General features: G+C 46.9%; 1 protein-coding gene across 1 annotated transcript in view; it reads left to right on the top strand.

Moving 5' to 3' along the window:
- Positions 1 to 16,550, top strand: part of GRIP2 (glutamate receptor interacting protein 2) — a 288,825-nt gene that overhangs the window by 241,456 nt on the left and 30,819 nt on the right. The window contains 2 exon segments of the mRNA XM_029601383.1: positions 536 to 680; positions 13,527 to 13,666. Of these exon segments, the coding sequence (XP_029457243.1) occupies positions 536 to 680; positions 13,527 to 13,666 (285 nt within the window).

The raw sequence follows: 16,550 nt of genomic DNA, 5'->3' as shown, positions 1-16,550 counted from the left end.
TAAAATGAACTCTCTTGCATCCTAACATTAAACCACACCATCCGGTGGTCACTGGTTCCCAGTTCCTCATCCACTGCAATATCAGAAATACTGACCCCATAGATGAGCACCAGCTCCACTAATGCCCCCTCCCGTGTGGGTTCCATTACCAGTTGACAGGTAACCAATGAAACCAGGAGGAAGCAGGTCTAAAACGAACCACGAGGTAGTTCTCACACAGTGCAGTCTTAACCTACAGGGCTCACTGCTGTCAGACTATGGAGTCAAATTTATGGGTGATAAAACAATCACAAGTTATTTTATCAGGGATTAACTCCCTTCACCCACCCCCTTCCTGGGCCCAGTGCTGGAAACTGGAAGGCTGCAATGGTAGATAGGCAAGCTCTGGTTTTCTCAGCACCCGATGCTGGCCGAGGTGGGCCAGTGGTCTGACCCAGCATGGCTTGTCTCTTCTACACTGAGTATTGCTTATTAAAGTGATCCTCTGACTGTTTGCTTGATTTGTGTGTTCTGAGCATTCCCACTTCCCTTGCAGATGAACAGGAAACAACAGGTGCCATTATCTACACTGTGGAGCTGAAGCGCTATGGGGGTCCCCTAGGGATAACCATCTCGGGAACGGAGGAGCCTTTCGATCCGATTGTCATTTCGGGACTGACAAAGCGTGGGCTGGCGGAGAGGTGAGGCCCACAGGGAACTTTAATTACCACTTTTTCACCCCTTTGTCCTGTGTGCTAAAGAAACTGTGGAAAATCCCTCTGCACTACCATATCCTCAGAGTATGGGCTCCTGTATGAGCCCAAATTTGAAAATTCACACATTTTGCTGCTGTTAATAAAAGTTGTAAAATATAAAGAGATCATTCTAAGGCTGGCATGGGCTGCTGGACTTGATTACATTACTAAGCAAATATAGCCCAGCTGCACCCAGAGCAGCACTGAAATACAGGCATGTGCCTAGGGCACCAAAATCTGGGGCCCCCTGCTGATCTGTGAGAGACCCCCCCCCTTCCCCTGCTTCCACAAGTGTCCTCCGCTTATGGGCGCCATAGTCTGAAATCCAGCCCTTGATGTTGGGCTGCACATTGGTACGGATGCTTTTAACTGACAACGTTAAGCTTTTTCTTGTGTTCTCCCTCTTCATCTGGAACTCCTCGGGGATCTATCCTGCATTATTTTTCCAGATTTGCCTTCCACCCCCCTGATTACTTTCTGCTCTTCTTCATGGGCTGTTCGCTGCCTCCTCTTTGTTTGAACTTGGCTGTAATTAGTAACTGCTGAAAGCTCCCTTGGGCTTGGAACTCGGACGAACAGTGACGGGTAGGTTCTTGGACTCCTGCAAGGAGAGCTCCTGAGAACTGGGACACAGCGAGGAATAACCTTGAGCAATTCTTGGTTTAGCAGCTTTACAAGTGGCAGGATGTGTGTGTGTAGGAAGAATATTGTATTTTATTCTATTTATTGGAAGGAAATGGACAGTGTTAAGTTTTCTGGATTGTTTAATTCTGGTAGTTTCTGGCTCACCATGATTGGGGAGGGGATGTACCCCTTATTAACATGGTATAATTTGGTGGGGAATTTTCATGCTGACCCCTAGAGGTTCTACTGAAGAGGGGAACCACCGTCACTCCTAAGTGACCTGTGGGCATGGATGAAGTTAGCAGAGCATTAAAAGATCATAGAGAATCTGGTGCAGTTTTCTGTGGCCCGTTGCCGCTAGGGTGTCTGTGGTCTGCCAGAAATTGGTAGGAGCCACACACTTATGGCTGAGATATCCGATGACTGGTGCATGTGCCACACAGTGAAGGCAGATGCCTGATCTCAAAGCGGTTTCTCTTGCATCGTCTTGGCCGTACAAATTTCCCTACGTAAGCCAACCACCAGCTCCCCCTCCTCCATGTCTTTTTACCTGACCCCTTAACCTTTTTCCTACAATTCCTCTTGATCTGTCCCAGGTAATGCCCATAATCTGCTACAGTGCTGGCCTCCACCATCTGAAAATGGCAAGGCTGTTTCAGGCCTTGCCATTGTCAACTTTGCTTCCCACAAGACCAGGAACCCCTCTATATATTACCAAGTTTTGTAGTGATCCCTGCAGCCCCCAAAGGTTAGTAAGGCTCTTTGTATAAATTACTTAAATACAATTCCCGCCTTCCCATGCACACTGAAGTTTGAGTTTTAGCCATGGTCCCTCTGTGCAGCTTACCCCGGTGCTGTCTTGCCTGGATGCCATCATACCACTGCTGTTTAGGATCGTAACCACTGCTTTGTGCAGTTGACCCTAGTGCTTTTTTAATAAAATAAACGTTTGATATTCGCCTTTTCTCACAATAGTCTTGAGACATTGCAATCAGAATTACAGTTGCATCGCAATTTAGTCATCACTGAGCATTACCATGAAGGAAGGGACCTAATCAGACCTGAGCAGAAATAGAAGTGTTTATTCTAAAGGAAAACACAGCTGCAGTAGTTAACTTATGACTTTATTAGGGAAAGACAGAGACAAAGGGAATAGGGAGAGGAAACAGAACAAAGAACAAACAGTTTGTTCTGGGGGGCAACAGGTCCATACAACTGTACAATCACCCAGCCACCCCAAAGTTCCAGTACTGTGTATAAGCTTTTATATCTTTCATACTGACCAATCAGAACCTACTCAGTGTTGATTCTAGATAAGTGCAGTGCATTTCATTTGAGAATGTATTAGACCAATCAGCTAATGGGTCTGGGGTGTTGGCTGGCTGCATTCCAGCACGTGGTCAAAGTCCCTCTGCATTCTTTGTCTGACACAGGAATACAGCACTAAGAGGTGTCAGAAATATAGGGCATACCTACAGAAGGTAGATGAACGTGGTCTGCTGGGATGTAGCAGAACGAGGGGAAATCGGTGGCCTGAGAGAGAGGGTGGAGAGATGTAGGCGCAGGTGCAGGGAGCTGGCATCAAGTGTAGAAGGCGAAGTCATTGTATTGGAGCCTTTGTGGGTTGACGAGGTGGTCTTGCGATCGAATGCTGTGGTAGTTGTTAGAAGGGAAGGCTCTTTGCCAGCAGGGATAATTGTGGCTTATCCCAGGCATGCTTGAATTCAGTTACCATTTTGTTGTCATCACCATCTCCTCTGGGTGGGCATTCCAGGCATGCATCATCCTTTCCATGAGGAAATATTGGGGAGGCAAAGTATCCAGGTTGAGTACTGCTGTGACGCAAAGTATATCTGAGCTCTGGTTTTTGCATTAGGAGCAAGTCTGTAACCCGAACACTGTTGAGCTGAGGGGGGAGGGGGTACAGATCTTATCTGTGGGGCATGCAGGAGCAGCAGAATCTAACTGCAAACATGGCTATTCAAACAAGCGTTCACATGACCCCCACCCCAACAGCCTCGCCCATAAACCCCTGCACACATGCAAAAGCCACTACATAAAGTACCTGCCCCTTCCCCTACCAGGATTTCTCTTTTACATTGATTCAATCCCACTATTACTTGTTCCATTATGCTATAACGATGCCTGTTTAAAATTGTTGTTACTGTTGTTCCTATGCTCTGACTACCCTTCCTCCCCTCCGTTCCTCTTTGACCTTACTTTAACCCACCTGCCCCCATTATGGGTCAAGCTTTCTTTAATTATTTTAGGTGTCATTTCCTCGCAGTTTCCACTTGTTAGATGTAATTTCTTTTCAGTTTCCTCATGTTACAATGTAAAGTGATAAATAACATTTTATAGGGCCACATATACTAAAAGGTTGTCCTTGTATCTGGAGAAAATGCCTAGTGCATCTGTCATGTAGATTGAATTCTCTTCTGATATGCAATTTTCTGAATTTTGGTTTTTCTTTTTAATCTCTCTTAACCCCCCTCACCCCAAACTCCAAATCAGCCATGTGTGCAGCAACAGTGCCATCTAGTGGCTGATTGCTTTAATTGCTGCATGGACTGACTAGCTAGGTCAGTAATAAGACAGAGCACCCCTCCAACCCATATCAGTCTCATCCAGCGAGCACATCAAATGCTGGGAAGCTCAAATAAAAGAAACGGCTTGAGCTTATTAGTGCAGGTTGAGAACATTCTGTAACTTGAGTTTGTTTATTTTGGCCCATTCATCTCTGATTGATGTATATTGGTACCAGCTGAAGAAGCACTCAGTTGGAGGCTGGTGAACGGGCAGGTGAGGGTGAGAGGCTTGGTCAAGGCTGATTACTCATTTAGGAGAGCAATAGTCACACTACCTAGGGGAGGTCACAGAGGTTCCCTCTAAAAAAAAAAAAAAAAAACAAAAAAAAAAACAAACCATGGGATCGTACAGGAGGAGGTGAAAAATCTGTGCCGGCAGTCAAAGCAGCTCACAGCCATTACATAGGAATCATAGACAGCAGTACAAACGTAAAAACATTAATGGACCAACTTATTGATCAGCACAATAACAATCTGAATAACCATACTCTGGTAAAAACACCTCAACCCTAAAACCGCCATGTTTTAAGGGCTCTCATTAAACTCTTGGCCTAATCTTTTTCTACAGACCAGAGACAGCCAAAGAGAAGGCCTGAAGAGCACATTTTGCCAACCTTCTCTTTTTTTCCAAATGGGAAAGTTCTAACAAATTTCTGTCCAGTGACTGTAAAGAACAATGGGAACATAAAACAATTTCTCCCTTAAATACTTTGGAGCCCTGTTACCTGACAGCTTATTTCTCTGGACCCTAGCTTTAAGAGAGATCCTCTTAAATGGCAGCCAGTGTAAAATCAGACAAAACTGGAGAAATGTGCGCTCTTCAGTTCAGCCCAATCAGCAGTCGTGCTGTCGAGTTTTGAATAATCTATAATCTCCCTAGTAGTCTTTGGTAGAACTGAATACAACAGAGCACAGTAATGGAGTCGAGAGATTAGTCTTTGAATGACCATTGCAAAGCTATCTCTTATAATAGAAACATGACGACAGAAAAGACCATCTGGTCTATCTAGTCTGCCCATCAAACACGGGTCATAGCACCCCTAAGTGCATCAGACAAAGTTTTTGACCAAGATAATCTATATCTTCACCATCTTCACAGATATCTTGGGGACCTAACTGTTCTGGCTAGGCTGTTGTGGTGTTTAGGGGGGTGGGTGGGCTATTCTCCTTTTATTATTTTCTAGTTTATGCTGAGGAATTTGTCATAGCTTATTTAATAGGGGGTTTTGAGGGTACTTACTATGGATGGAGAGAATTACAGACTATTAGGTTTGTACTATCGTATTATTGTATTTTTTGCTATACATAGCTTTGGATGATTTTTAATTGGGAAGACAATATAGAAGAATTTTAATAAAATATTTTGCAATGCTTAAGGCTGGCTTACAGTGGGTATATAGGTAGGTGAGTATTGTGAAAAATAGTGCAAGTATTAGGACAGGCCAAACCATAAAGTGAGCTAAATAAAGAGTTTGTAATTTGGTCCGTCACAGGAAAATATCCATTGTGGGCATAGAAAATTTGGACTTTGTTTATAAAGGGGGTTTAGAAAGTGCAGGTAGGTATGAGGGTTGCATGAGTCTGTATATGGAGGGGGGATTGTTACGAAAGTAGATTTTGAGAAATATTTTCAGAGGACAAGCAGGATGAGTAGTCCTTACACATGGGTGACATTAGATGGTACCCGATATGGAAAACATATGTCAAAGTTTCTAGGCACACTGAGCATGCCCTACCCCACACGTCCACATGGGGTCCCTCTTCAGTCTTTTTTTCCGCAGAGCTTCAGCATCGCAATTGGATTGAGCTTTTTGTCTTGTGGAAAACATTTTTTGTGGTTTTTCACTGTCTTTTCAAAGTCTGTCATCGGGTCCCTCTCGGTGCCTTCCCATAGTGTCCCCAGTCAGGGTTTTCAGTTTTCGGGTAAGTTTCCTTTCGTGGTTGGTGCCCCCGTTGTGGCAGTGCCTCGGTGCCAATCTTCCATCGATGCCCTCTGCCATTGTTCTGTGTCTTTTCCATTTATTTCGCCCCATTATGGCCACATATGGCTTCTGTTGATGCATGCAGTGCCTGAGGACATGTAGATCATTGATTCTCATGAGTTTTGTATCCTCTGCCTGGGGGCATCGTATAACGTCCAGGGGTGCCGCTTGTGCGCCAAGATGACCCTGAAGGGACATCTGCTTCGGGTCAAAGAAGTCGGAGCCATTGGCATCTGCATAGATGGAGATGGCATCGGAGGACCTCTGACCTGCACCAGTGGACACCGTGCCATCGACTTCGTGGGAACATTGGTTCCGTCAAGGTCATCGGTGGATAGGATGCTGGAGACTGACCATTGTTGATCTCCGGGCTGAGAACATTGAGTTCATCATCCTCAACCTCGGCACCAGGGAAAGACTGGGCCAAGCATCGTGGGAAGACCAAGAAACATTGGCACTGGTCACAGTCAATGCATGAGGACACACCAGCTTTTGCCACGATGCCCCTGAAATGACCCTGTGGTGAGGAGCACCAAACCTCCATCTATGCCTGAGGTCTATGGCAGCCTCCACCAGTCCTGATGCCAGTCACTGATCTCCCCCCCCCCCCCCCTTGCAGGTCCGAGTAAGACCTGGCCACCCCTCCTTCCTCCCAGTCCGTGTTGGCAGTGACAATGTTTGAGAAGGAGCTGGAGCATCGAGTCCAGCTAGTGGTGGAATGGTAGGGGATGTTGCTGGTGCCCAGCGGGGCACAGAGGCCTCCCCCTATCGATATGGTGGTCGTTGCCGGTTCCTCCAAGGAGGAAGCTCCGCTGAGGCCAGTGGGGAGACAGAGGCTGGTAGTCTCCTGTCCAGTTCCATCAGTGCCTGCACCTCTGGACGTCAGCCGAGCCCCTAGGGCCCCATCTCCTTTGGTATACAGTGAGGATGAGGATCCCTATGACCACTAGAGGATGATCAACTGGAATCCTTCTCAGAGGGTTCAGATGGTCTCCTGCCAGATCTTTCTCCTCCAGAGGAGCGAAGTCCCCGCCTGAGGAATTGACCCTCGCACGGTTTGTCAGGGTGATGGCGGAGGCCATCCAATTCCAGCTTTTGACTGAAGAAGATGCCAGGCACAAAATTTAGAAACAGAAATGTCAGCAGAAAAGGACCAACTGGTCCATCCAGTCTGCCCAGCAAGCTTATGGTAGCACCAGCTGTGCCATACAGATCTCCCCATAAAGGTATCATCAGGGAATGGCAGCTGCCGTGCCATACAAGTTACCCTCATACTTAGTTTCCCAAACTGTTAGTCAGGGCTCTTTTTGGTTGCTGTCTGAGTCCAGTTCCCCATTGCTCTCTGCTTCAATGGCAAGAGATAATGTTGGAGTTACATCACAAGTATAAGGCTTATTGGTTAAGGGTAGTAGCAGCCGCATCAGCAAGTTACTCCCATGATTATTTGTTTTCCCAGACCATAAAATTCATGTCCTTGTTGGTTGCTGTCCGAAACTAATTCCCCTTTTCCTCTTTTTTTCCCCTGCATTTAAAGCAGAGAACAATGAGTAGCATCAACAGTATGGTGGCTTGCTGGTTAAGGGAAATAACCACCACATCAGCAAGTTACCGCCATGCTTCTCTTCCTCATTTCTATCCTCTAGCCTTTGGGGATCCACAGTGTTTATCCCATGTCCCTTTGAAATCTTTCACCATTTTTATCTTCAGCTTCTCCTCCGGAAAGGCATTCCAGGCATCCATCACCCTCTCTGTGAAGAAATATTTCCTGATGTTGGTTCTGAGTCGTCCTCCCTGGACTTTCATTTCATGACCCCCTAGTTCTACTGATTTCTTTCCAATGGAGAAGGTTTGTCGATTGTGCATCATTAAATCTTTGAGGTTCTTCTGTTCATGGAGCCTCCTAAGGAGATTGTGGCGGACCCGATATACGAGATCCTTATGGAGTTGCTGCTGAGGATTTGAGAACATCTCCTCTCAGTACCTTCCATGAATAAAAAGGCAGATGTGGTTTATCTTGTCCAAAAGGCTGCTGGATTCGATAAGTCAGCTACCCCTTCAATCGGTGGAGGTCGAATCCTCTTTCAAGAGAGCCAAGCACTCTCAGACCCACTCCTTGATGCCCCCGGGGAAAGACCACAGAACGTTGGACTCTTTTGAGAGGAAGGTGTTCCAAGGCACCATGTTTATTGCTCACATTGCTGCCTACCGGCTCTACATAAACCAATACTCACGGGACATCTGGAAGCAGGTGCAGGAGGTGGCTGAGCAACTGCCTCAAAGCAGCAAGACACCCTCATGTTGCTGGTGCACAAGGGTTTGGAGTGTGGAAAACAGTCTGTGCGACCTATGATGTTTTCAAAATGGCTTAGAGGGTCTCTGGAACAGGAATCGGCGCTTGCAGTCTAGCATGGCTGTGGGTCTCAGCTCTTAGACCAGAGGTACAGGAACAACTCACTGATGTGCTGTGCATTGGAGAGAATCTCTTCAGCAATAGAGTGAAGGATGCTATGGCCCAACTCAGAGATCATCATGAAACCCTCCAACAACTTCCCACCAGCACTCCGGACCCGTCCCTCTCATCCATGAGGCCATTGAGACAGGCCCAGAAAGTACAATTCTGCGCCGCCTCCATCCTGTATACACCATTAGAGCTCTCACGGCTGTTCTAGGCAGCAGAGAGCTCCCAAGCCCCAGCCAGCTCCTCAGTCAACTCCAGGGACAGGGTTTTGACTGGGCCATAGGCAGCGTAAAACAGTTGCCCATACCCGGGACGATGGACCATCTGGTCAGGGGCAGGCTGCAGTTCTTTGTGCACCAGTGACCCAGTGTAACATTGGACCAGTGGGTTTTGTCCATCATCCGCCAGGGGTACCAATTAAACCTATTAGGTGTCTCGACAAATTGCCCTCTGTTCCCGTTTTGGGGGCCAGTAGATGGGCTCGGCACCCAGAGACTGATCTTCTCAGGAACGTTCTTGTCAAATCAACTTCCTGGAGCTTCAGGTGATCAGTGATGCGCTATGGGCTTTCAGAGATAGACTGTCCACAAAGGTGACCTGATCCATACCGTCAACCAAGTAGTTATGTGGTATATCAACAAGCAGGGAGGCACAGGATCGTACTTCCTGTTTCAGGAAGTGGTCCAGATCTGGTCTTGGGCCCTGTCCCATAGGATGGTGCTCAGGGTCATGTATCTGGCCAGAATTAAGAAAGTGGTAGTGGACAGGCTGAGTTGAGCCTTCAGACCCCACGAGTGGTCCCTGAACCAGGGGTAGTAAATCAGATTTTCTGCCTCTGGGGGAGCCCAGATATAGATCTGTTTGTGTCTCCCTGCAACAGGAAGGTGCCTTGGTTCTGCTCCCTGTACAGGTCAGGCAGCAAACCAGCCTCAGACGTCCTTGCCTGTCATTGGGGCAAGGACGTCTCCTGTATGCGTACCCTTCGATTCCCTTAGTAACTAAGACTATCTTGAAGCTTCGCAAGGACAGAGGGACTATGATACTAGTAGCCCCTCATTGGCTATGACAGGTCTGGTTTCCACTTCTGTGGGGGTTGCCCATCCTGAATCTGATCAGTCTGGGGACTTCCCCAGATCTCATCATGCAGGATGCATCCCAACCTTCAGGCCCTGTCGCTCACAACCTGGATGTTGAGAGGTTAATCCCACAGCCACTTAATCTTTCAGAGGATATGTCTCCGGTTTTGGTGGCTTCTAGAAAACCTTCCACTAGAAAGTCCTATGGCCTGAAGTGGAGGAGGTTTCCATGTGTTGTGAGCAGAAGGCCCTAGATCCTTTCTTCTGCCCCACCCAAAAACTGCTTGACTACCTTCTACGCCTATCGGATGCTGACTTAAAAACTAACTCCGTTAGAGTTCATCTTAGTGCGATTGGCACATACCACCATGGTGTAGTTGGTACACCCATCTCTGTACAGCCTATAGTTGTACATTTCACATGGGGCCTGCTTCAATTGAAGCTTCCCCTAAGGCCTCCCGCTGTGTATTGGGACCTCAGAGTGGTGTTAGCTCAGCTGATGAAAGCTCCTTTTGAGCCACTGTGCACCTGTGACCTGAAGTACCTGATCTGGAAGGTCATATTTTTGGTGGTAGTCATTTCAGCGCACAGGATCAGTGAGCTCCAGGCCTTTGTGACTTATCCACCTTACACTAAGTTCTATCATAACAGGGTGGTCTTGCATAAGCACCCTAAGCTCCTGTCTAAGGTAGTGACTGATTTCCATCTTAACCAGTCAATCGTCCTGCCAATTTTCTTTCCCAGGCCTCATTTGCACCAAGGGAATTGAGCACTGCACAGTTTGGACTGCAAGCGAACCTTACCTTCTACCTGGAGCAGGCAGACAGCCCATAGTTAGTCCACCCAACTTTCTTTTTCTAGGAATAGGTTGGGCATTGCTGTTGCCAAACAGATAATATCCAATTAGCTAGCAGATTTCATCTCCCAGCCTGAACCTAATCTTGGGGGTCACATGAAGGCTTATTCTGTCAGAGCCTTGGCAGCGTCTGTGGCCCACTTGCATGCAGTTCCTGTGAAGGAGATCTGTAAGGCTGCAGCATGGTGTCCTCTCCACACATCCACATCTCATTACTGTCTGGAAAGGAATGGCTGACGCAACAGTAGGTTCATCCAGTCTGTTCTCCAGAACCTGTTTGAGGTGTAAAACCCAACGCTCTGAACCTAGGGCCCGTTATTTGGTTTCAAGCTGTCTCTCCCCTCCCCCCCCCCCCCCCTTACCAAAAGCGCCTGCGTTGTTGTGCCTGTTGGCACCTGGTTAGGTGACTGTTGGTCCCCTTTTGTGTTGGGGAGCAGCCTGTAGCTAGGGATTCACCCATGTGTGAGGACTACCATCCTGCTTATCCTTGGAAAAAAGCAGAATTGCTTACCTGAAACAGGTGTCTGTCTGAGGACAGCAGGAGGATAGTTCTCACAAAACCCGCCCGCCACCCCAATGATTTGGGTTTCTCCCTATTTTTTATTTTATCATACTTCTGTGTTATGAGACATCCCCCCCCCCCTGTGGATGTGTAGTATAAGGCATGCTGGTCTTGCTCAGTGTGCCTAGTCAAAATTTCTAGAAACTTTGACATAAGATTTCCATGCCAGGCTCCATCTGATGATGTCTCCCATGTGTGAGAGCTAACATCCTGCTGTCCTCTGGACACCTGTTACAGGTAAGCAACTCTGCTTTCCTCAGAACCAGAGGCTGCTTCTAAGAGCCACATTTTCAGTAGCTTCCTGAAAGTTAGGAATTCAGGAGCAAGTCTGATGGGTGGTAGCGTTCCAGAGGGTCGTGGATCCTGCGAGAATTCTGCTGCTGGTGAAATGCATTTCCTTGGGGGCAGGCATGATGAAGGATTGTGCCAGTGATCATAGAGGGTGGGGAGGGTAAGTGAGAGATCTATGGGGTGAGGCACCTACTTAGGTAAGGCAGTGCCCAGGATTTGAGAGTCTTTAGGAGTTTGAACTTGGGAGTGACCTTGGGAGCCCATGTAGGGATTTTAGGACGGGAGTGATCCCAGTGGTTCTACTGATATTTTGCATCATTCAAGTTGTTTTGGATAAGTTGTAGATGCTGGTTTTGTTTATTTGGGATTCAGTGTAGTGTGAATTGCAGTAGTCCGGGTAGGAGATACAGGGCTGGACATCAAAGAGCATGTGGAGATGACGGAAGGTCGATTTTTGTCACTGCTCAAACTTGGGCTTCCATGGTAAGTTTAGAGTGCAATATGACGCCCAGATTCTTGGCTTGGGCAGTGAAGGGAAATTCTGTCCTTTTTTGAAGGTTACTTTTGAGTGTAAGTTACTAGGTTCCTTTTTTTTTATTTAATCCATACAACTGACTGTCTTGTGGGTTCAGTTTTAGCTTATTTTGGTGCTTGTCAGGTTGATATTTCCTCTAGGCAGGTGTTAAGGTTGAAGATTCTGCCCAAACCCATATGAAGCAGAGGGATCAAAATTTGACTGTCTACATAGGAGTGGTAGATAATGAGTGTTCCTGATCAGTTTGCCAAGGGAATCCATGATATTCAGTCACCATCTCTCCTTCCCATTGCCACCCCCTGCTCCCTTGTACAGTTCCAACCCCACCCCGCCTCCCATGTGCGCTTCATCCCCTCCCCCCGCCCTATCCCCCACACTGTCACCTCTTGTATATAAAACTTGACTGTATATAATTAATTATGTCTAACTTGGTTAACCATATGTAATCTCATTTAATAACTGTGGCGCCCGTTGGCTCTACAGTAAAGTTAATTTACCTTTTAACTATCTATCCTTCCTCCACCTATCATTGTAATTTCCATTCTCAGTTGTCTGTAAACCGACATGATGTTTCTTACGAATGCCGGTATATAAAAGTTATAAATAAATAAATAAATAAAATAAATATGGTGAAACGCTTTGGCAATAGGATGAAGCCTTGTGGCACCCCACAGAAGAGAAGGTGGGGATGTGATAATGCTGATTTCAGGTGAGACAATGTGAGTGCAAGTTTTGGAGGAAGACTTGAGCGCCAGTGATCTGTGGCCTCCCATTCTCAATCTTAACACCAAGGCTTGATCACTCACTGCAAGCAGTTGGCTCTTCATAAACAGAGAGGGGTCTAAAACTGCATGCGGCCTCTACAGATCCATAGCATGTCTTTATCAGGTTCAATATAAGTTTATGATGAAATTGCCTTGAGACAATCATTCCTCCTCTCCAACCCCTTGACCCAATCATTGCTAAATGTCAAATATCATCAGCATAAAAAAGGGGATTTCAAATCACTCTAGTCAGGGGTTGCAAATAAACATGAAAAAGGAATGGTGGAAGTCCACATGATAATCTGGGCAGCCGATGCACTTTCATTCATTTTGTGGTGCTGTGGACAGAATGCAAAAATTCTTGTGCAACGTTTTCCAAACGAAATGCCTGTGCACAGCCTTATCTGTTGGCTCCCCCACCCCTTTGTGCAGGAGGAGGGCAGTCTTCACAATCTGCAATCTTTACCCGGGTAACTAGTCAAATCTTTTGAAAATTGTCCTCTCTCTAATATTTAGAATCCAAGGTTTTTAATCCCTGAATATACAGCATGCCTTCAGGGGAAGGGAGAATTCCCTTGCTGCCATTCTTCAACGAATGCAACACTGCAGCTTTCCAGTTTGTCAGGACAAATTGGCCGATTCTGCTGATTCCAGTTGGTTAATTGCATGATTAGCGATCCGAAAGGCTTCTGGACTGCATGCGTCGCCTAGCTGTGAGGAACGGAAGCGAAAGCCAGAAATGAAACGGGGGTGTATGGCATTGCGCCAAGAATGACATTGGAGCGACTTAAGGTCCTTATCTGCCATCATTATTCTCTTTCTACATGCTTTCTAATAATCGCTGTGTCAACTATGCTGCATGGGCGTGAACTCCTCAGCCATCTCCAATACAGAGAAACCCTAACAGCCTAATTCTGGGTATTAGAACAGATCCATCTAAAATGCATTTTTGTTCTGCACTAGGGAGTTGTGATTAAATGGAATTTGAAATTCACAACAGCTTATTTTATTTTTATTAGAAGTGTCTTAAGTTTTTTTTGTATCTTGTCTCTTTAGGACTGGAGCCATTCACATAGGTGACCGCATCTTGGCTATTAATAACGTGAGCCTGAAGGGGAAGCCATTGAGTGAGGCCATTCACCTCCTCCAGATGGCCGGAGAGACTGTAACGCTGAAGATCAAGAAGCAAGTGGAGCGTGAGTGCAAGCTGCCGTCTGGTCACGTGGCTCTCTTTGTGATTAACAAAATGTAGCAGCCTAGAGTTAACACCAAGGGGTGCAAGAGACCTTCCCAGATATCACTGGGGTCTTTCTGCCATGTGCTGCTGCCTTACTAGAAATATGATCGCGAAGGATTTCGGTGACCTGACTGCAGCTGCAGGAGGCATTTCTGAAAGGGCAAAAGTGAATGCTTTTGGCAAAGAACTGACACTTTTTCAAAATGCTTTCCTTGTAGAATTTAATGACACACCTTCCACATGAATAGAAATGCAGGAAAAAACCTAGCAATTCTTGCTATAGGCTGAAACAGGGGGCTGATGTAATAAAGGGTGCAAATGTTAGCACAGGTTTTTGCTTCTGTTTAGTACGCATTTTTCAGGAGTAAGTTAACCCTGTTATGTGATGGGTTTTAAGTCCTAAAAAATACATACTAAAACAAGCATAAAAGCCCATTCTAAAATTAGCATGGGTGCATGGAAATCCCCTGTAAAAGAAGGCATTAGCTATTTCTCAGCAACGCAGGGAGGTGCGTTAAAGGGCAGACAGCTTATAGCACATTCTCTTAACGATAAAAGTTTAACTCCTGAGTCAGAGCAGGAGTAACACTTAACTCACTTTCTGGTTGCCATGTTATACTATTGCTATGACCAGTGTAGTAGGGTCTGGCTGCTTCTACCATACTGACCACAGCAATAGAATAACTTTGGCCACCAGAGATACGAGTTTACTCCACTTTGGACCCGGGAGTTTAGTTTCTGATGCTCTTGGGGAGGGCACCTACAGTTGAACAGTACATCGGCACCTTGCATCCAACTTTTGGCGTACTGTTTAACTGTAGGTGCCCACCCCAGGGAGCTTACAATTTGATCAGCTGTCTAAGTGCCCACTCCGAAGAGCAAATTCTTGCATCCAAGGCCCTTTGGGCAGAGAATGGTAAGTAAAATCAAAGCTTAAGTTCTCTGGGGTGGGGAACTACAGCTAACTTAAGAAAACATCAGATTTTGGGGGGGGGGCACCTAAAGCTGAACAGGACGCCAAAGTCAGATGCCCTGCACCAAAGTGAATCCTGTTCAGTTGAAGATGCCTTCCCAAGAGAGCTTACGCTTCAATATTTCTTGCCATGTCTTGCCAACATGGCATTGCATGTGAGATTGATTTGTGCACACATTTTCTCATTCAAGGCCATTTTAATAAGGAATAAGTTCTCTGGAGACTACCCCCTACAGCTAGATGAACAATGCATAGGCTGTCTGGGTGGGCACCAACAGCTGAACTTTAGCACTGCGTGTGCATGAGCTGACCAACCGTTCAGGAAAACAAAGAAAGCCTGTGACTGGTACCTGCCTCAGAGAGCTTACATTGGGAAATTTAACTCCCGAGTCTGAAGTGGAGTAAACTGACATTTCCTAGCATGTGGCCAGATGGACTCAGGATCAATGGGTTTATGCTCCCCTGTCAGCAGATGGAGACCGAGTCAGGTTTCAAAGCTGACATCACCCTAGATACACCCCTGCAGTGACCTCAGCCCTTCAGTATTTCTCAGTCTCCAGCAGATGCAGACATGCTTTCCCTATGGGGATCGCTGTACCTTTTTGGAAGAAGAAATTCTGCTTTTAAATTGGAGAAAAGAGTGAGCCCCGCTCTCCTGCGGTGATACCTAAAGATCCCTCTGCCAATTGAGAATTCCTGAGGTGATTTCCGAGATCCCTCAGAGGTGTGCTTTGGTCCGTTAGCCAGTTCCTGGCATGGACTTTGCTGCTGAAGCAGCTGAAAGGTAGTGGGTGCAGGAAGCTGAGCGCAACTGTGATGGCCAAAGCCATCTCCCGCCCATGGCTGGAGACCATCTCTGTGCCCAGGTACATTTAAAAAAAAAAAAAGAGGATTTCCTCCCAATTCAGAGACATTGGAGGAGTTTCGGTAAGACTTCCTCTGGTCTCCTTGCTCAGCGTGCCGTACAGATGACATTCCCAATCCTGTTGGGGTAAGGGGAAGTGGGCTTCCGAGTGGGTTGAGTGGTCTCCCGGTGGGCTAGGCCCAGCTTTTAGGCTTGGTTGGCATGCTGTGTGGTAGGCCATGGCAGCGCCATCTTGCGTGCATTTTTGTGCCTGTATTACCCACCATAGAGTTTCCATATGTGCAGTGCATGTTGGCTCTGTGCATGCGATGTGTGCATAACGTCGCGCGCACGTACATACGCACACAACTTACTAGGCCCAGAATACAAGTAAAGCTGAGCGCATGGGCTGTGTGTGCGCCTCACTGCACGTAGGTGCCAGAAATCTGTGCGCATAGAATTTTAAGCATGAGCCATCTGAACACGCAGTTACCATCACCAGTGGCTCTGGCAGCAAAGAAACAAACGTGCCTTTCTCTCTGCGCTGCTTGTCATTAGGGTTGCACATTCTGATCTGGATTCTTGCTTATGGTCAGCACTGTGACCGTAAGCAAGAGCAAAGTCCAGAGAGTAGGCCTTACTGGACTTTGCTAAGCCCAGCTCCTATCATTCAGAGGATGGGTCAGCCACAGCCTTAACCGGAAGTACCCTGGGACTGGGTCATCCAAGGGAGAGGGAAATTTAGTGGCACCTACCCCAGTAACTCCTAGGCTAGGCATAGATCCTGCCAGCTTCTCTTGGGTGGAATTCTTTCAAGGCCTTCAAGCCTTTATCCAAGCGTATTCTGCTACCTCACTTGCCCCTGACCAGACGTAACCTCAGCAGGTAAGCCCTCCCTCTCCCAGTACTATCGGCATGCTTCAACTCATCAAGGGAATCACTGGCAGGGACCTTAAACCCCCCCCCCCCCACCCGGTTTAGAACCATATCAGACTGTGTTACGGTTTTTCTATAGAGACGAATTGC

This window comes from Rhinatrema bivittatum, chromosome 4 (assembly GCF_901001135.1).
Source record: "Rhinatrema bivittatum chromosome 4, aRhiBiv1.1, whole genome shotgun sequence".
Lineage (NCBI taxonomy): Eukaryota > Metazoa > Chordata > Amphibia > Gymnophiona > Rhinatrematidae > Rhinatrema > Rhinatrema bivittatum.
The sequence above is the reverse complement of the archived record's forward strand: the minus strand, read 5'-3'. Positions and strand labels throughout refer to the sequence as shown.